Source organism: Neolamprologus brichardi, chromosome 14, assembly GCF_056152115.1.
Source record: "Neolamprologus brichardi isolate AB-2024 chromosome 14, ASM5615211v1, whole genome shotgun sequence".
Taxonomy (NCBI): domain Eukaryota; kingdom Metazoa; phylum Chordata; class Actinopteri; order Cichliformes; family Cichlidae; genus Neolamprologus; species Neolamprologus brichardi.
Genome location: NC_142117.1, coordinates 12,990,450 through 13,011,271, shown reverse-complemented (window position 1 = coordinate 13,011,271; position 20,822 = coordinate 12,990,450). Strand labels below are relative to the sequence as shown.

At 39.3% G+C, this 20,822-nt stretch overlaps 1 protein-coding gene across 3 annotated transcripts in view; it reads right to left on the bottom strand.

The window, feature by feature from the left end:
• Positions 1-1,146: 1,146 nt before the first annotated feature.
• Positions 1,147-20,822, bottom strand: part of pde2a (phosphodiesterase 2A) — a 169,045-nt gene continuing 149,369 nt past the window's right edge. For all 3 annotated transcript variants that reach the window (XM_006799937.3, XM_006799938.3, XM_035911624.2), the window contains 18 exons: positions 19,096-19,207; positions 18,924-18,963; positions 18,339-18,402; positions 17,999-18,080; positions 16,597-16,771; positions 14,784-14,896; positions 12,219-12,296; positions 11,984-12,106; positions 11,814-11,884; positions 11,404-11,526; positions 11,229-11,316; positions 9,276-9,323; positions 8,890-8,964; positions 8,648-8,747; positions 7,649-7,761; positions 6,750-6,788; positions 6,517-6,623; positions 1,147-4,596 (listed from right to left, as the gene is read on the bottom strand). In XM_006799937.3, coding sequence (XP_006800000.2) covers positions 4,362-4,596; positions 6,517-6,623; positions 6,750-6,788; positions 7,649-7,761; positions 8,648-8,747; positions 8,890-8,964; positions 9,276-9,323; positions 11,229-11,316; positions 11,404-11,526; positions 11,814-11,884; positions 11,984-12,106; positions 12,219-12,296; positions 14,784-14,896; positions 16,597-16,771; positions 17,999-18,080; positions 18,339-18,402; positions 18,924-18,963; positions 19,096-19,207 — 1,786 coding nt within the window. In that variant the 3' untranslated portion in view covers positions 1,147-4,361. The remainder of the gene's footprint in view (positions 4,597-6,516; positions 6,624-6,749; positions 6,789-7,648; positions 7,762-8,647; positions 8,748-8,889; positions 8,965-9,275; positions 9,324-11,228; positions 11,317-11,403; positions 11,527-11,813; positions 11,885-11,983; positions 12,107-12,218; positions 12,297-14,783; positions 14,897-16,596; positions 16,772-17,998; positions 18,081-18,338; positions 18,403-18,923; positions 18,964-19,095; positions 19,208-20,822) is intronic.

The window sequence follows — 20,822 nt, the reverse complement described above, 5'->3', positions numbered from 1 at the left end:
ATTTATTTTACAGCAGTCACTGGATTGACCAATAGTCAGAACAATGGGGAAGTCCAAGGACTTCAGAGACGATCTAAGAAGGAGAATTACAAAAGTAAGAATGTCTCTTTGAATCATTTCTAAACAACTGAGGATTCCAAGATCATCATTTAAACACTTGCACATCTGTACAAGTTATTCAGATATGTCATGACTTTGCCGAGATCTGCAGGAAGACCCAAACCCCTCAGATGGTCAGGAACCCAGAAACCACAAGGTTTAAGCCTGTCATGAACTGGAAACTGCTGGAACACCAGCATCACTGTCCACCGTAAAGCAGCTTGTACATCACCAAGGACTGATAGAGTGCTGACCGTGAAAGAAGTCCCTGCTACAAAATCAAAATCACTTGAGTGAAATTTGCAGCTGCTCACATGGACGAGCCAAATGTCTACTGCAGAAAAGCTCTATGGACAGATGAGATAAATACTGAGCCGTCTCGCTTGAAGAGTTGTCATATATACAGCCAGACGTTTGCCAGAAACTTGTTGATGGCAAAAGTTGAGGCGCAACTTGCAAAAGAACATTAAACCAAATATTAGTGGGGTACATGTATATGTTTGAGTCTGTATATATACTTTTGAGAAAATCCAAAGTCAATTCAAGCTTCAACACCAAATTTTTCATTTTCTTTTTAAAGTTATTAAAGATATTTGTTGTACAGTCATTCAACAGTTAAGATAAATCATAAAAAGACCCAGATTTACCATGACATTTATGCCCATGATGAGTCTATGAAAGCTTCTGACCACAACTCTATACTGGAATATCTTCAACTAGGGGTTGATAACATATAATTTAAATGTAATTTCCCATTATAAAAGTATAGCTGTATGAACAAGCTATATAATTTCTATTTAAACTAATGTAAAAACAGGAGAAATGCTAACTACTTTAGGGGTAGATTTTTGTCCTAGGAACCCCTCCGAAATATGTTAGCCTAGCCATGCTTAACCATGAGTACATGTGGCACAGGTCAACAGGAACAGCAAAGATGCCTCTGTGACGACTAAATCCGTGTTGCCAGATACAAATACACAGTTCCAGACAACATAATACACAGTGCAGCATGTGGTGTGCACACACATTTAGAAAGGACAACCGAGAAGCCTTTCACCAGATTTATTTCAAGAAAAAAAAAGGATTTAAAATGTTGCACATTTGTCTACTTCTGAAAATTGTCCTTGTTCAACACGAAGAACAAGATCACCAGCACTCAGAACTCAATGAAACAAATAATTAACAGATGAATATCCTGGATTTATTGGCCAGTATAAGCATCATTTATACATTTCAGATTTGCCTGGGTTATATATTATACGTATATCCCAAACAAAGATATAATTTTCTTTCATCCCCTCTGTTAAAGTCTGAGCTTAGGGTTGTTCAAAAATGGCTTAGCAAAAAAAAGAAAAAAGAAAAAAGAAAGAAAGAAAAGGAGAACAGAAGGCAACCACTTTAAACACATTACAGAACTGGAAAAAAAAAAGTCCCATTGTAAATAATGACAGACGATCAAGAAACGTTTTCTTTTGAAACTCTTGATATTTACAGCAATTATATTTTTGCCACTTTTAACAATTATGTCACAGGTGATTGTTACGATGACGTTACGTCACAGGTTCGAGTCCCGCTGCTCTGTGATGATGGGAAATCGATTGCGTTCACAATCCATTGACAAGCTGTCATGACGTAGCGGGAAAAGTCAAATATGAACACAGCCCTCGTCGACACTCCAACATTAGAGAACAAAAATATTTTAAGTTCTGTCTGTTTTTTTTTTTCTTTTTTCTTGTGGTGTTTTTATGTTTTCTTTTTCTTTTTCACTTTGCAGCTTGCCAAGAAAGTAGAAAATGTTTGCTTGGCACATTTAGCCCTGACTCTCTAAAACAAACAAACAAAAAGGACAGATACACAATCGTGATAGAAAACTGAAGCATTTTAGGATTAAAATTGTCACACTCCATTGATTTGTGTTTCTTTTCTAAATGGAAACATCATGATCTAACACTTAAAAGGCTTTGGCAACTCAGACCTAAAGCAATAATTTAACAAGAGGCATAGGTATTTACATAGGAATCTATGCACTGTCACAGAGGCAGACAATTTATATTGCACATGGAAAAAAAAAGACAAGTACATGTGAAACGTTGGTTTTGAAATAACTGAAAAATAAAACAAAAAAAAAGAGAGTTCAAGAAAGAGAGAGTGGTTCTTATACAGACACGTCTGTACGCCCTTTAGAAGCTTTGCAGCAAAACTATCTCGTCCACGGCAGATCAAGCACTTCCATCGAGCGAGCGCTGATGCATATCCCAATCTTGGTTTCACACATACATCACACCACTTTTAGAGGCGATTAACCTTCCTCACTAATGGCTCCTCACTAATTGTCTTCAAAAGGATCCCATGAGGGTTCATAAGGTACTTTTCAAAGAGAAATCCTACATTGGTAACCTGCGATTTGAAAAAAAAATGAAAAGAAGCTTTCATCTTCTTCCATTAACATTATCGGGGCAGCATAAAAGGAAAGGGGGGAGAAGTAGGAAGAAATTCTGGTAGATCACTCGAGGTTTGTGTCAGCCTCGTTTCTGTGAACACCGCCTCTGTAGAGCTACACCAAACATTTCTCTCTTGCTCTTAACTACCTCTCTCTCACCCACGTACACGCTCGTGCCCATCCACACATTCGCTCATCCCCCGCCCCCTCCCCGTGCAGCCCACGTGCAATGGTGTCCACTTTCCCTTTGTAACTATTCAGCGGTTTTCCTCACACTGCTCTGCAGCATTTCCTACTTTAAGCATCGTAAGGTAAAACTGAGCAATAGCGTACTGTAACATAAAACTCCAGTCAGGTTTTCTATGAGGCACAAGCTGAGAACATAACTTTCTGACGCTTACTTTGGAGTGCAGCAATAGTGAACTGCTGGATGGTTCCAAGAAAGAGTAATTTTGTGATGGCTACATCTCTAGTTCCTTTAAAAAAGAAGAAAAAAAAAACAATCTGGATGCACTGAGAACTGAACAAAACGCTTTTATGTCTGACTGGGACACCCGAGGGTGGCTGTGCAGATAAAAGAGAAAGAAGTGAAATGACGATTGTGACATCTGAGGTTCTTCACACGGGTATTTCACAGATATACATCTTCTCAGCTGATCATTCAGTCAAACACGTCGATACTCACGCTATCTCTATAACAAATATACAACATACATACTAAACAGACTCTTTATTTCAATTTTTATATATTAAAAGCTCTAAGAAAGGCAGCAAAGATGCGCAATAAGGCAGATCCATATGACACACTCGATGACACACTCTACTCTGGCACATTTGCACTTACAGATGAGATGGATCTTTTAAAGGGATTTGGTTACTCTTTACCTAAAGTGGGTTCATGAGGAAGTTAGTTAAGAACAGAAAAAAGAAGAAAGAAAAGAAAATGACCTAAATGAAGAGGAAATGTGACAGATGGAGGATGGCGAGAAGAATAAAGTGGGAGTCTTTTTAGTTAAGTGAAGGGTCAGGGATCAGTGACTATGTCATTAATAAGTGATTGTCAAATTGTCCCCTAAACACCTAAAAAAGCAAGAAGTGAATCACTAAAAAGAAACAAAAACTCCCCGTGCGTCTTTATGGTCATGAATTTATTATTACACATATCCTGAAAAGCTGTAACTAAAATGTTTTGAGACAGAGTGGAGATGGAAATGGAGTGCATTCATTTCTTAGTTAATGGAAAAAAAATAAACACTGACCCAGATAAAAGGAATAAAACATGAGGTGTCCATACAGCATGCATTCATAAGCATCAGGTGAGGGCTATGGCAGCTGCTTTAAATCAATATAAGCTTTTATGACACATTTTACAGAAACTATAGCACTTTCATCTCACTGTTACATGTTGAAGTAGTCTCTGCTGTCACAATGAATCTTTCCCCCCCCCCTTGATCTTGAGACAGTATGTGCATGTACATATGTGTCAGTGTAGCTGTGTGTTTTTACAATCTTAATCAGGATCAGTACTGTATGAATGAGCTTGTGACTAGTGGTAAAAACCTATTATCCCGGTATAGCTGCTGAAATAGACAAAGTCACCACCTTCTGCCATCTTCAGCCGGAGACGTGTGGCTCCAGCACTCGTTTCAGATCGCTCGTCTGATTCAGTTTGAAACTTTTGTCCCGTCCTGTCTGGCCTCCTAAGCATCTAAGTGGTTGACAGCAGAGAGAGACCCGTGACTCTTAGGTCACTAAAAAGGTATTCTCAGCCTCTTACGGGACCACGGAAAACTCGACGAAAACCGTCCGCGGCCTGCTGCCGTCACTGACCCCTCCCTCCTTCTGTGTCGTCGAGGCAGCCGTTGAGGCAGTGGTCGTCACTCCCGAAAGCGCCCTGGGCCTGCAGCAGCTCGTATTCCTGGTCCAGGAAGTCGAGGCTGTTGTTGCTAGGCAACCCACGGATGGTGAACTTATGGGACACTTTGGTCCACTGCTCACGGTTAGCCGCCACCCTCTCGTACAGCTCGGTGGCCCCGGGAAACAGTTCAGACAGCAGCCTGAGAAGACAGGAGGCAGCAGGTGGTGTTAATTTTAGGCCTACACACGATTGCTAATGAAGAGTCCTCAATGTCCCAGTCTGAGAGTTTGTTCAATTAATGCCACTCTAAATGAAATGGATTAATCATTCATATAATTATTGTTTTAATTTTATTTATTTAGCGTCATGTAATGATTTGAACCATGCTATCGGGTATTTAATCATCCAGTAACTGGCATTTTGATTTTTCACAGGTTGCAGTCACAGCACATTATGAGAATAAACTGTATATATAGACAATGTTAGTGGCCAAAGTGATGTCAATCACTGGTTTTTGAAGTCCTGTTTTCAAGCTTCCACTTTAAGCATTATGTGTTTGTTTGGTTGCTTTTTCAATAACCTCGGACTGAGAATCTGAGGATCATGTGTGCTCAAATGGTAGCAACCACAGGTGGTATAAAAGTCGTCACCCTTTGGTTTTTCAAATCCTGTTCTGAAACCTCAAGATGAGCGTTTGCCATCGCCATCTTCATTGATGATGACTTGTGTCATTAGCTAACGAGTGTGTGGTTCATGCCACCTCCACTTTGAAACGTAACATGAACAAGATTTACATAACAGACTTCATTTGTTATTCAATGAGAACAAAAACGAGTTACCAAGCCCATAAAATCAGCAGAAAAGTGTTTCAAGAGGTCAAGATAGAAAGCTGATTTCCAACACACTTCTATTAGCACGGAAATCGTTTTGCAACCAAAACGAAACCCATCTGGTGGCCTTCAGATAAAATGCAGCTTTAACCTCCAAAGACCCGAACTCTTCCATGACATGCATTTTGAATTTGTCTTTGATATTTGGGCATATTGGGACCCGATGAATGTAAAATCAGGTTAAAATTTTTTTTTAACCTGATTTTTGTTTCTAAGAAAAACGAAAGCCACAGATTAGGATATTTGTTTCAAATTTCGATAGAACAGTAGCAGTATAATGTCCTCATAAGTGGATATCAGGCCACTGTAGCGCAAAATTTAGTATTTTGGTCTAAATAACCCAAAATGTGATGTCCACATATGTGGACGCCAGGTCCTAGGAGGTTAAGCCACTAGGCACACTCTTCTGACCTAGAAGCTACATCCATGCTTTATTCTATCTGTCTTAGTGACTTTTCAGTCACGAAGTAGTCCTGCTTCATTGTTTATTTCACTCTTATAAAGACCCCGACCGGTCACAAAAGAGATGGCTGCCCCTCCCCTGAGCCTGCAGGGGAGTTCTTAGTACTCGCTCATGGGGATCGTCTGATTGTTGGAGTTTCTGCTGTACATTGTAGTGTCTTTATGTTGAGGAAAAGTGCCTTGAAGTAACGGTTGTTGTGATTTGGCACTATATAAATATACATATATCAACTGAATTGAACTCCTGCGACCATAATTTACAAATAAATATCATGCTGTATTCAACAAAACTTGAAATGAAACAGCAGAGTCGCCTCCCCTGCAGGCCATTAGAAGGAATGGCAGGTATAAGGCTGGCTTCACTTTTCAGACGTATTTCTCTATGATTATCAATGTATTGCAAATGTGATGCACTTGCTTATTTAAATTTACTGAATTTAATTAACATTAATTTCAAACTGTTAATTTCGACATAATGAATTTATCTACCTTTATCTGTTCTTGCTCCTTTAAATGAGTTACTTAGATGCTCAAATGTCCACCAGTTAGTTTTAAAAGTTTCAACCGCAGTAAAAACAGTGCTGATGAGAGTGAATGCCAAAACAATCAGCCAAAAGACTCCAGAATCAGGGGATAATTTGTGCATAATCCACAGTTTTGTTTTAAGCACATAGAGCAACGTTTCAAACTAAATCCTTTGTGTTATAAAAGGACCAAAACAGGTCCAATAATAATGAGTCCGTGCTGCTTTCAGGTTTTGTACGCACTTGTAGATCGGCATGGCGATATGCTCCATGAAGCTGATCTGCAGTTCCGGTATGTACGCTTTCTCTCTGTCCATCATCTCACTGGGCCTGTTACCCATGGCTTTTTCCTGCAAACACACACGCGCAACGTTAAGCTATGATTAATGACCTCAGTCAGGCGTACAATAACACACTTTCACCACATGTTACTATTTTCACATGTCATTTAGCAGTTAGCGTACACTAAAACATACCAGATCTCCTTGAGAGAAGAACTCTTTATAAATCAGCTCCTGTAGGAACATAGCAGCAGATATTTGAAAGTCTTAACATGTGTCATATTTATAGAGACATCGTTATGTATGAAATTTAGTTTATTTGTCTTTTATGCAAACGTTTTATGCTGTTACCTGCCATAAACTGCAAGTCACTTCTATTAAAGCTCAATATTTGGTGTGATTGGGGTTTTTCCACTGATAGAAATGTGTTCTCTTGCTATTGAGATGATAATGTATCAACTGAGCACAGTAAAAGCCAATAAAGTCTTCCACAGAAATGTGCTATTGGTTTTGAAAACAAGGATTTACAGTTTATTTGCTTTAGGTGTTTGGAGATTGAGGGTGGAGGATTTGGGGCAAGGTTTACGGGTTTGGTGGTGGAAAGGGGGCAGGCCAAGATTAAACATAATCCTAAAATGGAGTGCGGTTTCTCAGAATAGAAAATAATGGAATACAGCTCAAAGGTTGTTTCCAGCTGTACAGCTTTGCATCTCATAATCTCCAATGTCCTAGAAATGGGTCAGTTTCACTGTACAAACACTGTTAATTAGAAATCTTTAGTCGTGTTGCTAAAAGATGAAACAGAAACTTCTTTCTCCTGCAAATCAGCAAACGCAGCATGAACCCGATCACACTAAAGCCTTTTCTATTTTCTTCTTACTTAGAATAAACTGCTACAGTGAGCAGTTTACTAGGTCAAAATAATTACAGCTATTAGTTCCACTAAGCTTTTGGAATTTGTACTGCAGTAATACTGAAATATTAATAGTCTTAACTGAATTAAACACATTAATACAACATTTTTGCTACAAATGGCAAGATCTAGTAAGTATGTGGTAATGTTTCTCATATACTGGTGCAGAACACAAACTGACAGCAATTTTGCGTGTGGTTTTCCAGCCCTTGGTTTGGTCTGACAGGTCACACGAAGTCATCAACAGGCACAGAAGCAGGGAGTGGTGGGTACGGCTTTTTGGATTGTATCCATCTGAAAAACACACAAAACGCATCGCTCCGCGTTAACAGCATTTCAAGCAATGTTGCCGCCTTTCGTCTCAGAGGAAAATCACACAATTCCGAAGCAAAAGTGCTTCAAACTCATTGCATAAAGTTCATTTTAGTCTCCAATATGCAAAATGATAGAAGTGACAATAAAAGAAGGTCACAACAGGATGTTAGATAAGCAGACTTTGTGTGTTTGGTAGGAAGAAATGATTTTCCAGTGCCTATTAACACTCTACACATTCATTCAGTATTCTACTCCATGATTGACAAGTCACCTATTCTAGAGTGTGAGAAAGTTGCTAACTCATTTAGTGGTTTTTAATGTCCTTGGATTGCTTTAACGGCTCGAAATTGTTTCCACGGAGGAGACATCCACTCAGGATAACTTATAATTGGTTGCATTCAAGCGTAACAAACCACTGGCCTGGAGGTTACAGCCAATTACATTACATAAGAGTGTAAGCAACTGTCTTTTCTAAAGGGTAAATAGTCCAATGAAAGTGGAGGATTATTAAGAATGTCAGAGCTGAATGTTGCAAGCGTGAACTCAGATCTCTGCAAAATGAGTCAGTTCATGAAAAAGAAGCAAGTCATAGTGCAGAGGAAAATGGGTTGTCTGTCTGTCTATGAGTGATCATTCGGCTCAGCGATGCATAATTGTACTGAAACGGTGAATTTCTAATGTTCTATAATGTTTCGTCTCCCTTGTGAAATCAGGCCACTTTAATCTAAGGAGAAGTAAAAAGAAATATTGCTTTGCTTTCAGTGTGAATCGACAATCAGAACCGAGCCTCCTGGAGCTGTTCACGGGTGTGAGTCTAAAGCAACTGCAGAGACGTGGCTGTGCATACTGAACATGTGACATGTACCATCAGACATCTTCTGCAGATCCTTGAAAATGCGAAGGTGGTGAGCAAGGTCCGTGGCCAGAATTATGTCTCTCATTAAATCCAACATGCGCTGGTAGTCCTAGAGACATAAAAAATAATCGTTAGCTTGCAAAGGCGGTGATAGAAGCAAATGAAATACATGAAATCAGCGAGAGACTGAGAGAGAGAGAAAAAAGAAAGTTGTTGAAATGCACGAATGGAGAGAGGGTTTGATAATTCACCTTCCTGGAGAACTTCTCAAAGATGTTGCAGCCATGAGTGTTCAGAATAGCGATGGCCTGGGCAAAGTGATGTCTCTGGCGTGGCGAATAAAGCATAATGACGAAACGTGTTAGAAAACGGTGACTCTAAAGTGACTAATGCTGCAATGCAAAAGGCAAAAACCAATTTAAATTCCTCACATTGCCTCATCGCTGCTGCAAAAAAATGTCAAGATTGATTTTGGCCACTAGATGTCCTAGCAGAACACTACATTAGCAGCTCTCAGATAATGGCATTCATTAACTATGAAGGAGCAAGCCTATACCAGTAATCGCACAATCTTATCGTCTCTGTCATAGGAAATAAAGATTTACACAGTCAGTGCGAAAACTTTGAGAGACTTTACCTCCATCACAGATCCCTCTGAGCTGTAGAGAGCAGCCAGCACAGATTGCTGGAAACATAACAGACACACATTGGAAACACAATCCTTTTAGCATGCGCGGCACATTGATTCAAATCAACATCCTCCAATAAAATATAGCAGTGTTTTCTCTTTAACAGGAGATGGCAGCTCTCAATTGAAAAAAATAAATAAATATATATATATATATACAGAAGCTTATCAATGATGGATTAGTTTTGTCTTATAATGTGTGTCTGATTTAGGTTTGTGCCTGATTAGAGTGTAGCAGGGCGACACGCTTCTAATCACCTCGTGATTAGACCCTGATAAAACCGTGCAACCCTCGCTATTACCCGGGATGCTTCATCTCGAGCATTTAAAGCAAAATTTTCAACATTATCATAACTCTCACTGTTGTTGTCATGTTAAAAGAAATAGTTTGTGCGTTCCTTCCTGGCTTTTGTCAGGCGGGGAAAATGATTCACAAATAACATCCCCCTAACGTTTGCTTTTTAATTTATTCATATGTTTTTTTTCTTTTTTCATTTACAGTAAACAATACATACTAATACAATATTGTTAATGCAGTAACCACTATCATTTACTGCAATATCTTCTCTTCTTCTGTCTCTTATCTCCTCTTATTGTGTTCCTTCTCTCTCAGTCTCATCTGAGTGGTTAGTATCTGGGCAGAGTGGATCCTCTGGGGATCCTCAGGAGCGGGCGGTTTGGGAAGGCAGGCCAGGTCACTGTTCCTATCCTCTTAAATACACGCTCTGTATTTGAGAGGATAGGAAGCCCAAATAAACAGGCCAAATAAGTGGAAAGATACCACAGTATATACTATAATAATAGATATAAGTTAAAATTACTGAACTCATATATCCAAAAAGGAAAAATGCCAAAGACAAACACAGCTTCACCGGCATAAAATTATATTTTTGTGGCACCAAGGTGATTCCTAAAGAGGACACATCAATGCATCTGGCCTTTTGCTCATCCATCTATCCATCTCTTTATCTCAATGGATCATCTATCAGTCATGGATTGGTTTTCACGGAGCCCAGACCTCAACATTATTGAAGCAGAGTGGGATCATCTTGACAGAAACATCCAAAGAAGAGCTTTAAATGTCCTTTAAGAAGCCTGAAGAACTATTCTTGAAGACGACTAAAAGAAATGAAAAGACTAAGAGAGTTCATGGTACCACACTGCTACCTATTTTTTGTTACCTTCCTTGTGGGTTTGTATATATTTAGCTGTCATTTGTATGATTATTTTCCTTGCTCTAATTAGTATTTCGTTTTCTATTTATCAAATAGCTGCTTTAGTTGAATTCACCGTGTTTAAGAGTTCAGAAGCCTCGTCTGTTTGTGGTTTCCTTTTAGGATTTATTCATTTTTATTCACATGTTTTATTCCTTATTAAGATGCCAAGTTTTCAGTTTTTATTAGTTTTTATTTTTACCGTTGACGTTGCTTTTAGTTCACGTTTCACGTTCACCTTTCTACGTTCCTCCGTCTCGTCCGCCGATCTTCCCTCCGTGTCAGGCTCATTCTATTCCATCCATTGTGTTGTGTTGTGTCACACTTCCTGTTTTCTGTGTCTTGTGATGTGTTTACTTCCCCATTTTATTATATTTGTTGGCTTCAGCTGTGTTAGTACCTGCTACCGCTCCTCTCTATATCAGGTGTGTCTCTGCCTCCCTCTGTTAATTGCAGTTGCTCGGAGCTTCCCTGTATCTCCTAGTGTTTTTGGATTACTTGTTCATTTCCCTGGTTTGTTTACTTATTATTGTGTTTATTTTCCCTATATCAGCTTTTGGACTGAATAGAAGATTAATAACATAATGGACTTTTTGTCTGCCCTGCTTAGAGCTTTGTTTATTTTCCTATTTTTTTGTATCATTCCTACTGCTTTCTAATAAAACCAAAGCAAAGTATGTGCTCTCACCGAGGCCACTTGGAAAGAGTTGTTGGTGCCACGGTGGTCCAGATCATGGCACATACAGGACACAAAGAGCGCTAATATTTCAATATCCCTAGAAGACAGCAGGCATAGGAGAATCATTTTAAATACAAATGATATAAAACGTGATTATAAAGTCTTTTGAGACTTGTGTACTCACTCGAGGTAGTTGGACAGCCCTAGGTTTTTGTAGAGCAGGTAGCAGAAGTGTGAGACGGAGAAAGCGTGCATCCAGTTGTGGTAGGGAGGGTCTCTGTAGCCTTTCTTCACCATCAGACAGAACCTGGCACCAAGGCAGCAGTTTAAAAACACTCTCATGACTTGTTTTTCCCAACATGTAACTCAGTGGTAGCCCCGGAAATTCTCATTCACAACCCATCTCTCCATCAGCTTTAAAAAAAACAAACCTGATTGAAGATTTTGCTACAAGCTTACAACGTAATAATACTTAACAATGTAGCCAGAGAATCATTAATAAATAAAGTAAATATTCTTTATTTAAACAGCTGATGGAAAATGATTTAAAGCACAGGCTCTTATACACAGCATATAAATTGATGGATGTCAGACCTGGCGAGCGTGTGCATGTCGATCTTATAGGTGTTGATGAAACCCATGTCTTCAAACATGCTGAGAACGCACTGCAGACACACAACAGGAGAAGTTACATCAGATTTTGTTCTCTTTAAATCTTTGTGCTGATGGCATTCAGACACACACTCTCTCTCTCTGCTTCTTACCATCGGCGTGGTGTCATCGGGAAGGGAGCGCGGCGTGCACGTGAACTCTGCGAAGCACGGGTCAATCTCGTTCACCGGGTCGATGCCAGATACCAGCAGCTTAGTCACCTCTTCCTCTGAAACCTGCCACAGACTCATACTGAATCATACTGAGTAAATAGCATGGACGCTGTCAGTAAATGCTGCACGTCGCTGTGCGAGAGTGAGTTTGTGCGATGAAGAGATGTGATTTTACCTTCATATGGTACATCATCATTTCATTGGCCAGATGGGATCTGAACTGAGCCTCGTGGACTCTCTTGTAGAGCAGAGACTGGAGGAAGAAACGGCACATTAAAACGTTGCTAATTCATTTTTAGTAAATGGTAAAAATGGTAAATGGCTTGTATTTGTATAGAGCTTTTACTAGTCCCCTAAGGACCCCAAAGCGCTTTACACACTCAGTCATCCACCCATTCACACACACATTCACACACTGGTGGAGGCAAGCTACAGAAGACTGACAGAAGCGAGTAGTAAGAATGAATTCATTATATTATCATGATAACTGGATAAACGGCCAAGACAAACAGAAAGAAAGAAATTAAATTAGATGTTTGTGATATAAAGTAATAAAGTTCAGTAAAATATTATGTTATCAGGATCTCCTACTTATGATCGATCTTCCAGCTGGAACCATATTTTGCTTTTCATAGTACCACTGACTACATGCTAGTGAGAGATGAAGTTCTATTTTATTTTGAAAGTATGTTTGTGGGTGGCTATGGGACAGAAGGTAGAGCAGGTTAGTGGTTCGATTCTCCCTGTCTTTATGGTCTTTTACAGAGTTTCCTCCAATGCATCCACTGATATAAAATCATTTATGCATAGAAAAAAGTAAGTGTGTGGATGAGGCATGTAGTAAAAAATGCTTTGAGTGCTCAGATACAGTAGAAATGCACTAAATAAGTGGCATTTACCATCTTTGGATGCACTGAAGCAAAAAAAAAAATATCAGGTTACCAGTTTTCCTAAATTATGTGATTGTTATGGTTAACAAGAGGTATGATGTCATTGATAAAAAGATAAATTATCCAGATTTTTATTTTGGCCTTTCGTTCACACACAAAAAGCATTTTGATCTCTGAAAACTGACATACAGGAAACAAACATTAAGGCACAAGAGCCACTATAAACATATGTTGCAGAAAATTATATTTGATTTTCAGCTTTTGCTCCTGCTTCTAAGACATGCGCCCGATTTTTGATGTCAGACTGTGCGCCGTGTTATTGTTTGTAGGCCTCTGAGTGGCCAACATTTCTATATGATCAGGATTTTATCGCAACCTGTTGCTTGGGCATGATCTCGTTTTGCATTTTCATGTGGACAAAACAGTGGTTGTATGGATTTTTTTTCTTTAATGACAGTGAAAAAAACCCTAAAACCGTGTACGTGTGGATGTAGCCCAACTTCTATGGCTGAAAAACATGTTTAGCTGCTTTGAAGGAAACTCTTAATCCTCTTCAGCTTTCAGTTTGCCAACCTTCGTGTCTGCTCTTCTTGCGCCTCTCTGTTTGTTTTCTGAGTTTTGGCACTTTTCAGTTTTTCCCCGTTTGTTTTTCCTCACTTGGACTTTCGTATTTTGTTTGGGCTTTTGTCGGATTACCCGGAATATTCTTCACTGCCTTTTTCCAAGCACATCGAAGCCATTTTCAGTTGTCTCACCAGTTTGTGATTGCACACATATTATGTTTGTTACTGCTTTTACATTCACATTCAAATGGTAAACCTGTGATTCATGATTAACAAGCATGTTTTAATTTTCGTGGGCTTTTCACAGCCCTACGTCTGGCCCCCGCTTTACCCTTTAGTACACGAGGGAGCTTTTTACAACCTTGAGAGTACTCTACAGCATGATACTGGGTGAGATCTGATGAATAATATATCTGGCTGTGCTTTAAATCATTAATTAGTGGCCTCGAAAGCAATTATTTCTTTTCTATCAAATATGTTTATAGTTTGTTGATAACCTATTAAGTACCAGCAGTCATTCAGAGGTCACACTCTGCAGGAGCTACTCAACATGAAGTGACTCTGTTTATTAGAACGGGAAGACATTTTCTTTTATCTGAGATCAGGGTGGTGAAGGATGAAAAAGACAATATTTCAACAGATTTTGTGGGCGATAACAAATATATCTCTCCTTGTTTGTTCATCTCTATTATCACAGACGTGATCGTCTTCATAATCGTCTCTGTGAGCCGCGCACAGCTGTTCAGCTGGAAGTATGTTAATAAGTTCAGTTTGCAGCAATCATAAAATGCCAATGAACTGCACCACAAAAGCCGCTCACTTCCATCTGACTGAATCTCCTTAAATTTCCCTTGAGACTTTCCTCTCCTCTGCCTCGACTGAGCATTTCACTCCCGCTGAGCTGATCTCATCTCGCCAGGACGGGATCAATCTTTCTGACATCGTCAACTATTTTGGGGAGAGACTCCTAATGATGGATATACTGTAAATACTAAACTCACTTATATTTGCATCATTATAAGGATGCATGGAACTTGCAGAGATTACATTATTTAAAAATGAAGCTGACTTATTGACCGAGAGAGTCAGTGTGTATGAAGATGAATTGTGTAGCAGTCTGGATTTATTCACTGCTGCTCACAGAGATAATAAGAGGAAGTTTGGAAAGTGAGAAGTTATAAAATAATAGTTACTGGAATTAAATTATTTCTGCTCACATGCTCATGTATGTGTGTTACTTTTTAACAACTTAGTCTCTTTGATTAAAGGGAGTTAGAAGAGACTCACATGGGCAATGCTGATGCCACAGTAGATCGAGAAAGCTGTCGCCAAATCCTCATCGAAGCGGTTGAACCACGGCCCATTCATCTTATTCACCAACTCAGCGACGCCGATGACTTCTGGAAAACGGAAGATTTAAAGAGGAAAGGGGCGAGGAGAAGAGGAAGGTGGAACAATTAGGGAGGAAATGATTAAGCAGGAAGAGGGGCGAGAGATGCAGGGATGGATGGAGGCGGGTGAAAGTTGATGAAGAAAAATGGAGAGTGGAAGAAGGAGCGACAAGGACGAGAAAATGAGGCACAAATGGCAAAAGTCAACGTCGAGTCAAAAAGGTCTGCTAACTTGAATTGATTTCACGGTGGAGTCAAACCTAATTGCACATAAAAAGCTCTGAAATTAAAATGTTAATATGATCCGCAGACAGCTCCTTTTTTTACATGGAGACAAATGACACTGAATGCAAAGCTTCTCCGTGGATACAGCAGAAACCATTAGGCAGCAGCATCAAAATGGAGAAGAGGTTTCTGAAAGTCTGGAACACAGAAGATGGTCTAAAGTGCACTTTATACATGTAGGACGTGATGTAACCTCTCTTTGTGCTATTCCGAGAATGTAGCTCCACTTAAAAACAAACAAACAAGAGGGCAATAATGCACTAAATATGATGTTTTTAAATCTGGTGTAAGTTGCTTAGCTTTTATATAAGTCTCAGAGAAGATACTTCTCTGTTTTTGCACGACATCTATTACAGTTCTTCTTGTTTGTTGGGTTTCTTGTGAAATAATGCTGGTCTGGTCTCGGGGACCAGTTCAGCATCTGCTCTCTTTTATTGTAGCTCTTGGAAAATGTCCAAAATGTTTTTTTTGTTTTTTTATACTGAAATAATCAAAGATTTCCCTAAAAACATGTCTAAATGGCAGTAAATGTTGCTTCATATTGATATTTACCCTTCATAATTAAAAGTTCCTTTATAGATGTGTACGTTGCCTACACAGTGTACGCCACTGCATCCCCTTTTCCAGTAAAGGTACTGGTTTTTGAACTGTTCACTGATAAAATCCATGTCCATGATTTCCAAAAATATTTTCATACCAAAGGAGAGGTTTCACGTCAGCCTCTCTTAACTTTTTTTCCTTTGCATCATAGAGTTTTAACTTGGATGCTCTGATGGTTTGCATTTGCTGGTTTACAGAAGCCGTCCTGATCATGTGTAGTAATATTCACTACAGAATCACGTACATGTTTAATGCAGTGTTGCCAGAGGCCAGCAGACCAGAGCTACTCAGTAATGGTTAAAGTCTTGTCCTCTGCAAAAAGAGCTTTGTCTCAATTCCCTGCATCTTTTAATTATATTAATCACTGTATGTGACAAATTCCCCAAATTCTCTGGTATTGAACAATTTGCCCTTCCATGAGTGTTGAGACCCTCCCCATATTTACTTGTAAAAGACTCTTTGGGATGTTTTTTGTTAGACACAGTCCTGTTACTAATTATCCTAATGAGATGTGAGCTGTTCTGCCAGGTGTCTTGTTTTTAGCATCACACTATGTTTAAGGCTTTTGATCCTCTTGCCTGAACTGTTTTGAAATGTGCTGCTAACCTCCAATTTCAAACAGGCTTTGAACTGTTGTCAAATTGAATTACATAAAAATGTTCTGCAAACGAATACATTCTGCTTTTATCAACATTTTACACATAGTTCCCACTTTTTGGTACACAAGGTTGTATATTTTGCATGACTTCATCAGGAAATCCCTTTGTGTCGAACTCACTGGTATGAAATGAAAAGTCCAAATGTGTGTGTTCATGCATTGTTACCGTTATTCTCATCTTTGATGGGGAAGCAGAGGATGTTGCGAGTCCTGAAGCCCGTGCTGTCATCCACCCCACGATAGAAAAGAGGATGAGAGTAGGCGTCCTTAATGTTCAAAATCTGACCAGTTGTCGCCACGTGGCCGGCAATGCCCTGATCGGCTGGGATGCGAAACTCATTCTGTGCTCAGACGCGAAGACACACACAGTTTTGTCTTTACTTAACAGCTCACAGGATAGGGAGACAATCAGCAAGTGTAATCATATAAATATCTTGGAACCATAATCAATGAAAACCTGAATTTTGATGAGAATTACAAATTGGTCTGGAAAAAGGGTCACAAGTGCCTTTACTGCCTTAGGAAACTTGCTCATTTCCACATTGACTGAACAATTTAACTTCGTTTTATCGTCCTTTTATTGAGTCTGTTTTATCTTTTTGTTTGGTGGCATGGTTCGGTCAGACTGTTGCAGAGAAAAACTGACTGAATTGGATAGCGAGATGGTCCAGTCGTCTGATAGGTGGGTCACAGCCCTGTTTAGCCTCCCTGTACACTAAACAGATACAACGGAGGGCTTTATCAATTCTTAATAATGGTTCCCATCCTCTACGGGGTGAATTTCAGCTTCTTGAACTGAACTCAATAAGAACGGTTTTATTTGATTTCATCTTGTCTAATTAACAAATATGTGTCTGTCAGGTTTCATTAAGTGTGTGTGTTTAGTGATGGGATGCTAAATGCTATCATTTTATTGTGGTGTTCCTCAAGGTTCTATGCTTGGCCCACTTTTGTTTTCAATATATATGCTGCCTCTCCACCGTATGATTCAAAAGACTGATTCTAATTACTTTAAAGCATTAAATGGTTTGAATTACATGAAGGACTCACTAACATCTATGTGCCTGGGCACTAACTGATATCAGTGAATGAGATTCTGCTGGTTATCCTGAGGTCTCTTGTAAAGAAAGGTTAGCGGGCCTTATCCATCAGAGCTCCAATTGTGATCGGAATGACATCAGAACCTTTTGAGTCTTTTAAAGCATTTTTTAAGTTAAGTTTTTATGACTGTCACAATGTTGGTTTTAGTATTCATGTATTTCTTATTATTTGACTTGTTGTTATTTGGCTTTTTTTTCTTTTTAGATTTTTAACTCTGTTTAACATTTTTCCTGTGATGCAGTAAAGTTTATTATTATCATTATTATTCCAGTATGTAGATATTTGTTCAGTGTACTTTGATAATTCTCCCTGTTATAATGTCCTGTTACTCCCTGTTGCCAAATTCAAGACAGCCAAAAAAGTCTCCATAAATCTTGGACCATTAGGCCACAGTGCAGCTGTGCACTGTCAGCACAGTCATGCTAAGTGTTTATATGTGTGTTAAATTAAATGCTTGTTTGCCGTACCTCCTCCTCACTGACCACACCACCATCAAACACCTTTGCCACCAGCTCATGGCTCACACGATCTAGCAGGAACACCGAACAGCTGCAGAAACAGTGAACGTCAGATTTCGAGGGGTAAGAGACAGAACGGAGCACAGCTGAGAGTTTTATCTTGTTTCATCTCAGGTCATTTTGTAACTTATTAAATGACGCTAGTCGGTTAAGAACAAATTGCCTAGATAGCCTTTGCAAATGGAGATAAAGACATTCACACTATGCACAGACACACATGCGCACACTCTTTCTCTCTCTCATACACGCACACTGATAAATCCCTTTGAAGATGAATCAGAGGGCTTACATCTCTGCATCACTGAGGTTCCTGGCCTCCACTATAATTTCCTGTAACAGCACTGACACATCATCTGAAAGAATCAGAGAGACAGAGAGGACGGGGGGAGAACGAGAGAAAAAAAAGAAGGATGAGAGAGGGAATTAAATGGAAAACAGAGGAAATTATAAGAGGACACAGCAAAACCCAGATAGACAAAAACAGAGATTACAGTACGAGTACCCGTGGATCCGCCGCACAAGCTGATAAGAGCTTTTGTAATCAACGCTTCAGTACAGTGAGAGGCAATTTGCTCTACCAACAGATCAATTTTTGTACCTGCAATCATGATGCCATCAGTGCTTACAGCTCGATAAGAATGGAAATACCTCCATAGATAGATGGAAATTATAGGAAAGAAAGGTGGACCCATAATTTTCAATGCCCTTTTGATTTTATGACAATGATCACCTTAAGGGTCGCTAATATCTCATTCAATTATGTGCACCATTTGTTTCACAAGGTGATCACTTCAATTAATGCAAATTGCACCACACTGGTCTTGCTTCACACAGACAGACACATGGATGGACAGACGGAGGAGAGAAGACTTACCCAAGTGTGTAAAGAGATTTTTGGCCACTTGCAAGAGCGCCTATAAAGAGAAACAGCGAACACAAATAGCTCTTCAAAGGGCAACTTCATGTATATTTATGCATACGGCATATGTGAGAATATGACCGGATGGGTGTGTGTTTTTGTGTGTGTCCGTGTGCATGTGCAGTACCTGGCACTCCACTTTGAGCTTCTGCTCTTTCTGAAAGGCCAAAGTTGAAGTGAGGACTGTTGAAGTGTAGCAGAAACAGTGCTGGATGGCATGTTCATCTACCTCGGTGTGTCTGCAATAGGGAACACACACAGGGGTCAAAGGTTAAAAGCCTGGCTATAACTAACAGGCTGCTACTTATTTCATTTATAATAACAAATCTGGATTTTGCACTGCTGGTTAGACACAGACATCATTATAGGCTATGAAACATTCCCCATTTATGAAATGGCTTACAAATGCAATTTTGTAATTAAACTATCCAACTGCAGATATTTAAGGTTTATGTAAATAGAGCAGTGTGCAAAAGTCTTGAGCCACCTTTTATTTCTTCATAATTTGCTCCCCAGGATCCAGACTTTCTAATAACTTTTTAAAATGCCCTTGATAAGTAGTTCTCTGGGTTTTCTGAAGGTCTTTCAGTTTTTCTTAGGACATCGGTTGCTTTTTCACTTATTTTTAGTCCAGTCTTTGTACCTGAACATTTTAGGAGGAATGTTTTCTGCTTTAGTCACTACACAATGACCTATGAATCATTCAAGCATACCTAATCCAAGAGATTAACCTGTGTACTGTCTACATGCAACAGACAACTTAGCAATGAACCAATTTCAAATGGTATCTTTAGGTACTTTGTTAATAGCAGCCTGCCAGAAAAAACAAAGATAACACATTTTGACAGGCATCAAATTGCCAAAGAGCTGTTTTTTTCCCATTTCCATTTTCTATTTTCCATATTCCTACTAACATATAAAAACTAAATGAAGACTTTTGTACAATACTGTATATCAGAACCATTTAAATAATCTGTTTTGTCATAAAAACATGAACACGCTCCAAAACTAAAATCATGCAAAAAAGCCTATAGTAAATAAGAAACCTCAATAATTACCTTCACACACAGGAAGGTGGAAAAGACAACAGTCTCTACTCTTGGCTAACTATGACAAAGACTTACAACTCTGTGCAGGCAACAAGTGAAGGCAAAACTGACAGCAACACCATTGACCACATTCATGCTTGTAGTTGTCTGTGTTTGCCTACAGAGGGCAGCGGCACATTATTGTGCAGATATCAGGGTATCTTGTATATTGCTTCAAGGCGTTCTTGCCCTCCGCTTGGAGGCCTCAGAGGAATCTAAGCAAAAGAGGTTGGAGCCTGAAAAAAAGCCTGTCAGGCTCACTTTAACTTCAACAAGTGTCCTACAAATCTTTACGAGTGACATTCAGAGATTCAGAGGAGTCAGAATAAAGAGAGTGGAGAATAATTTTCGGTGGTAGACGCCAGTTATTTGAAGCTGTGATAGAAAATGATCAGCAGCCTGTGGGAGTCCACCTCCAAAGACCAGAAGGTGCATGTCTTCTGTGACACTGGACTGGAGCAGTTAAAAATCCTGCCATCACTTAGAAACAAACCATCGCTCAGCCTATTTGTCAAAAGAACAATATATCTGAGTGTGAATTAAAAAAACAGTGACTCTATTGTCTCCTTCTAACAATGTGCTTCTGCTCATTCTCAAGCTGCTTCTTTTTCCTGCTGTGTCACAATATGTTGTTATACACCGGTGTCACGGGTGAAGAGGACACATAAAGGAGAGACAAGCGTCGGCAAACCGTGAATATGATCACACAATATCTATAATGAGGCGATGCACCTTCGAGATATACGGCTCTTCTAAAATCTGGATG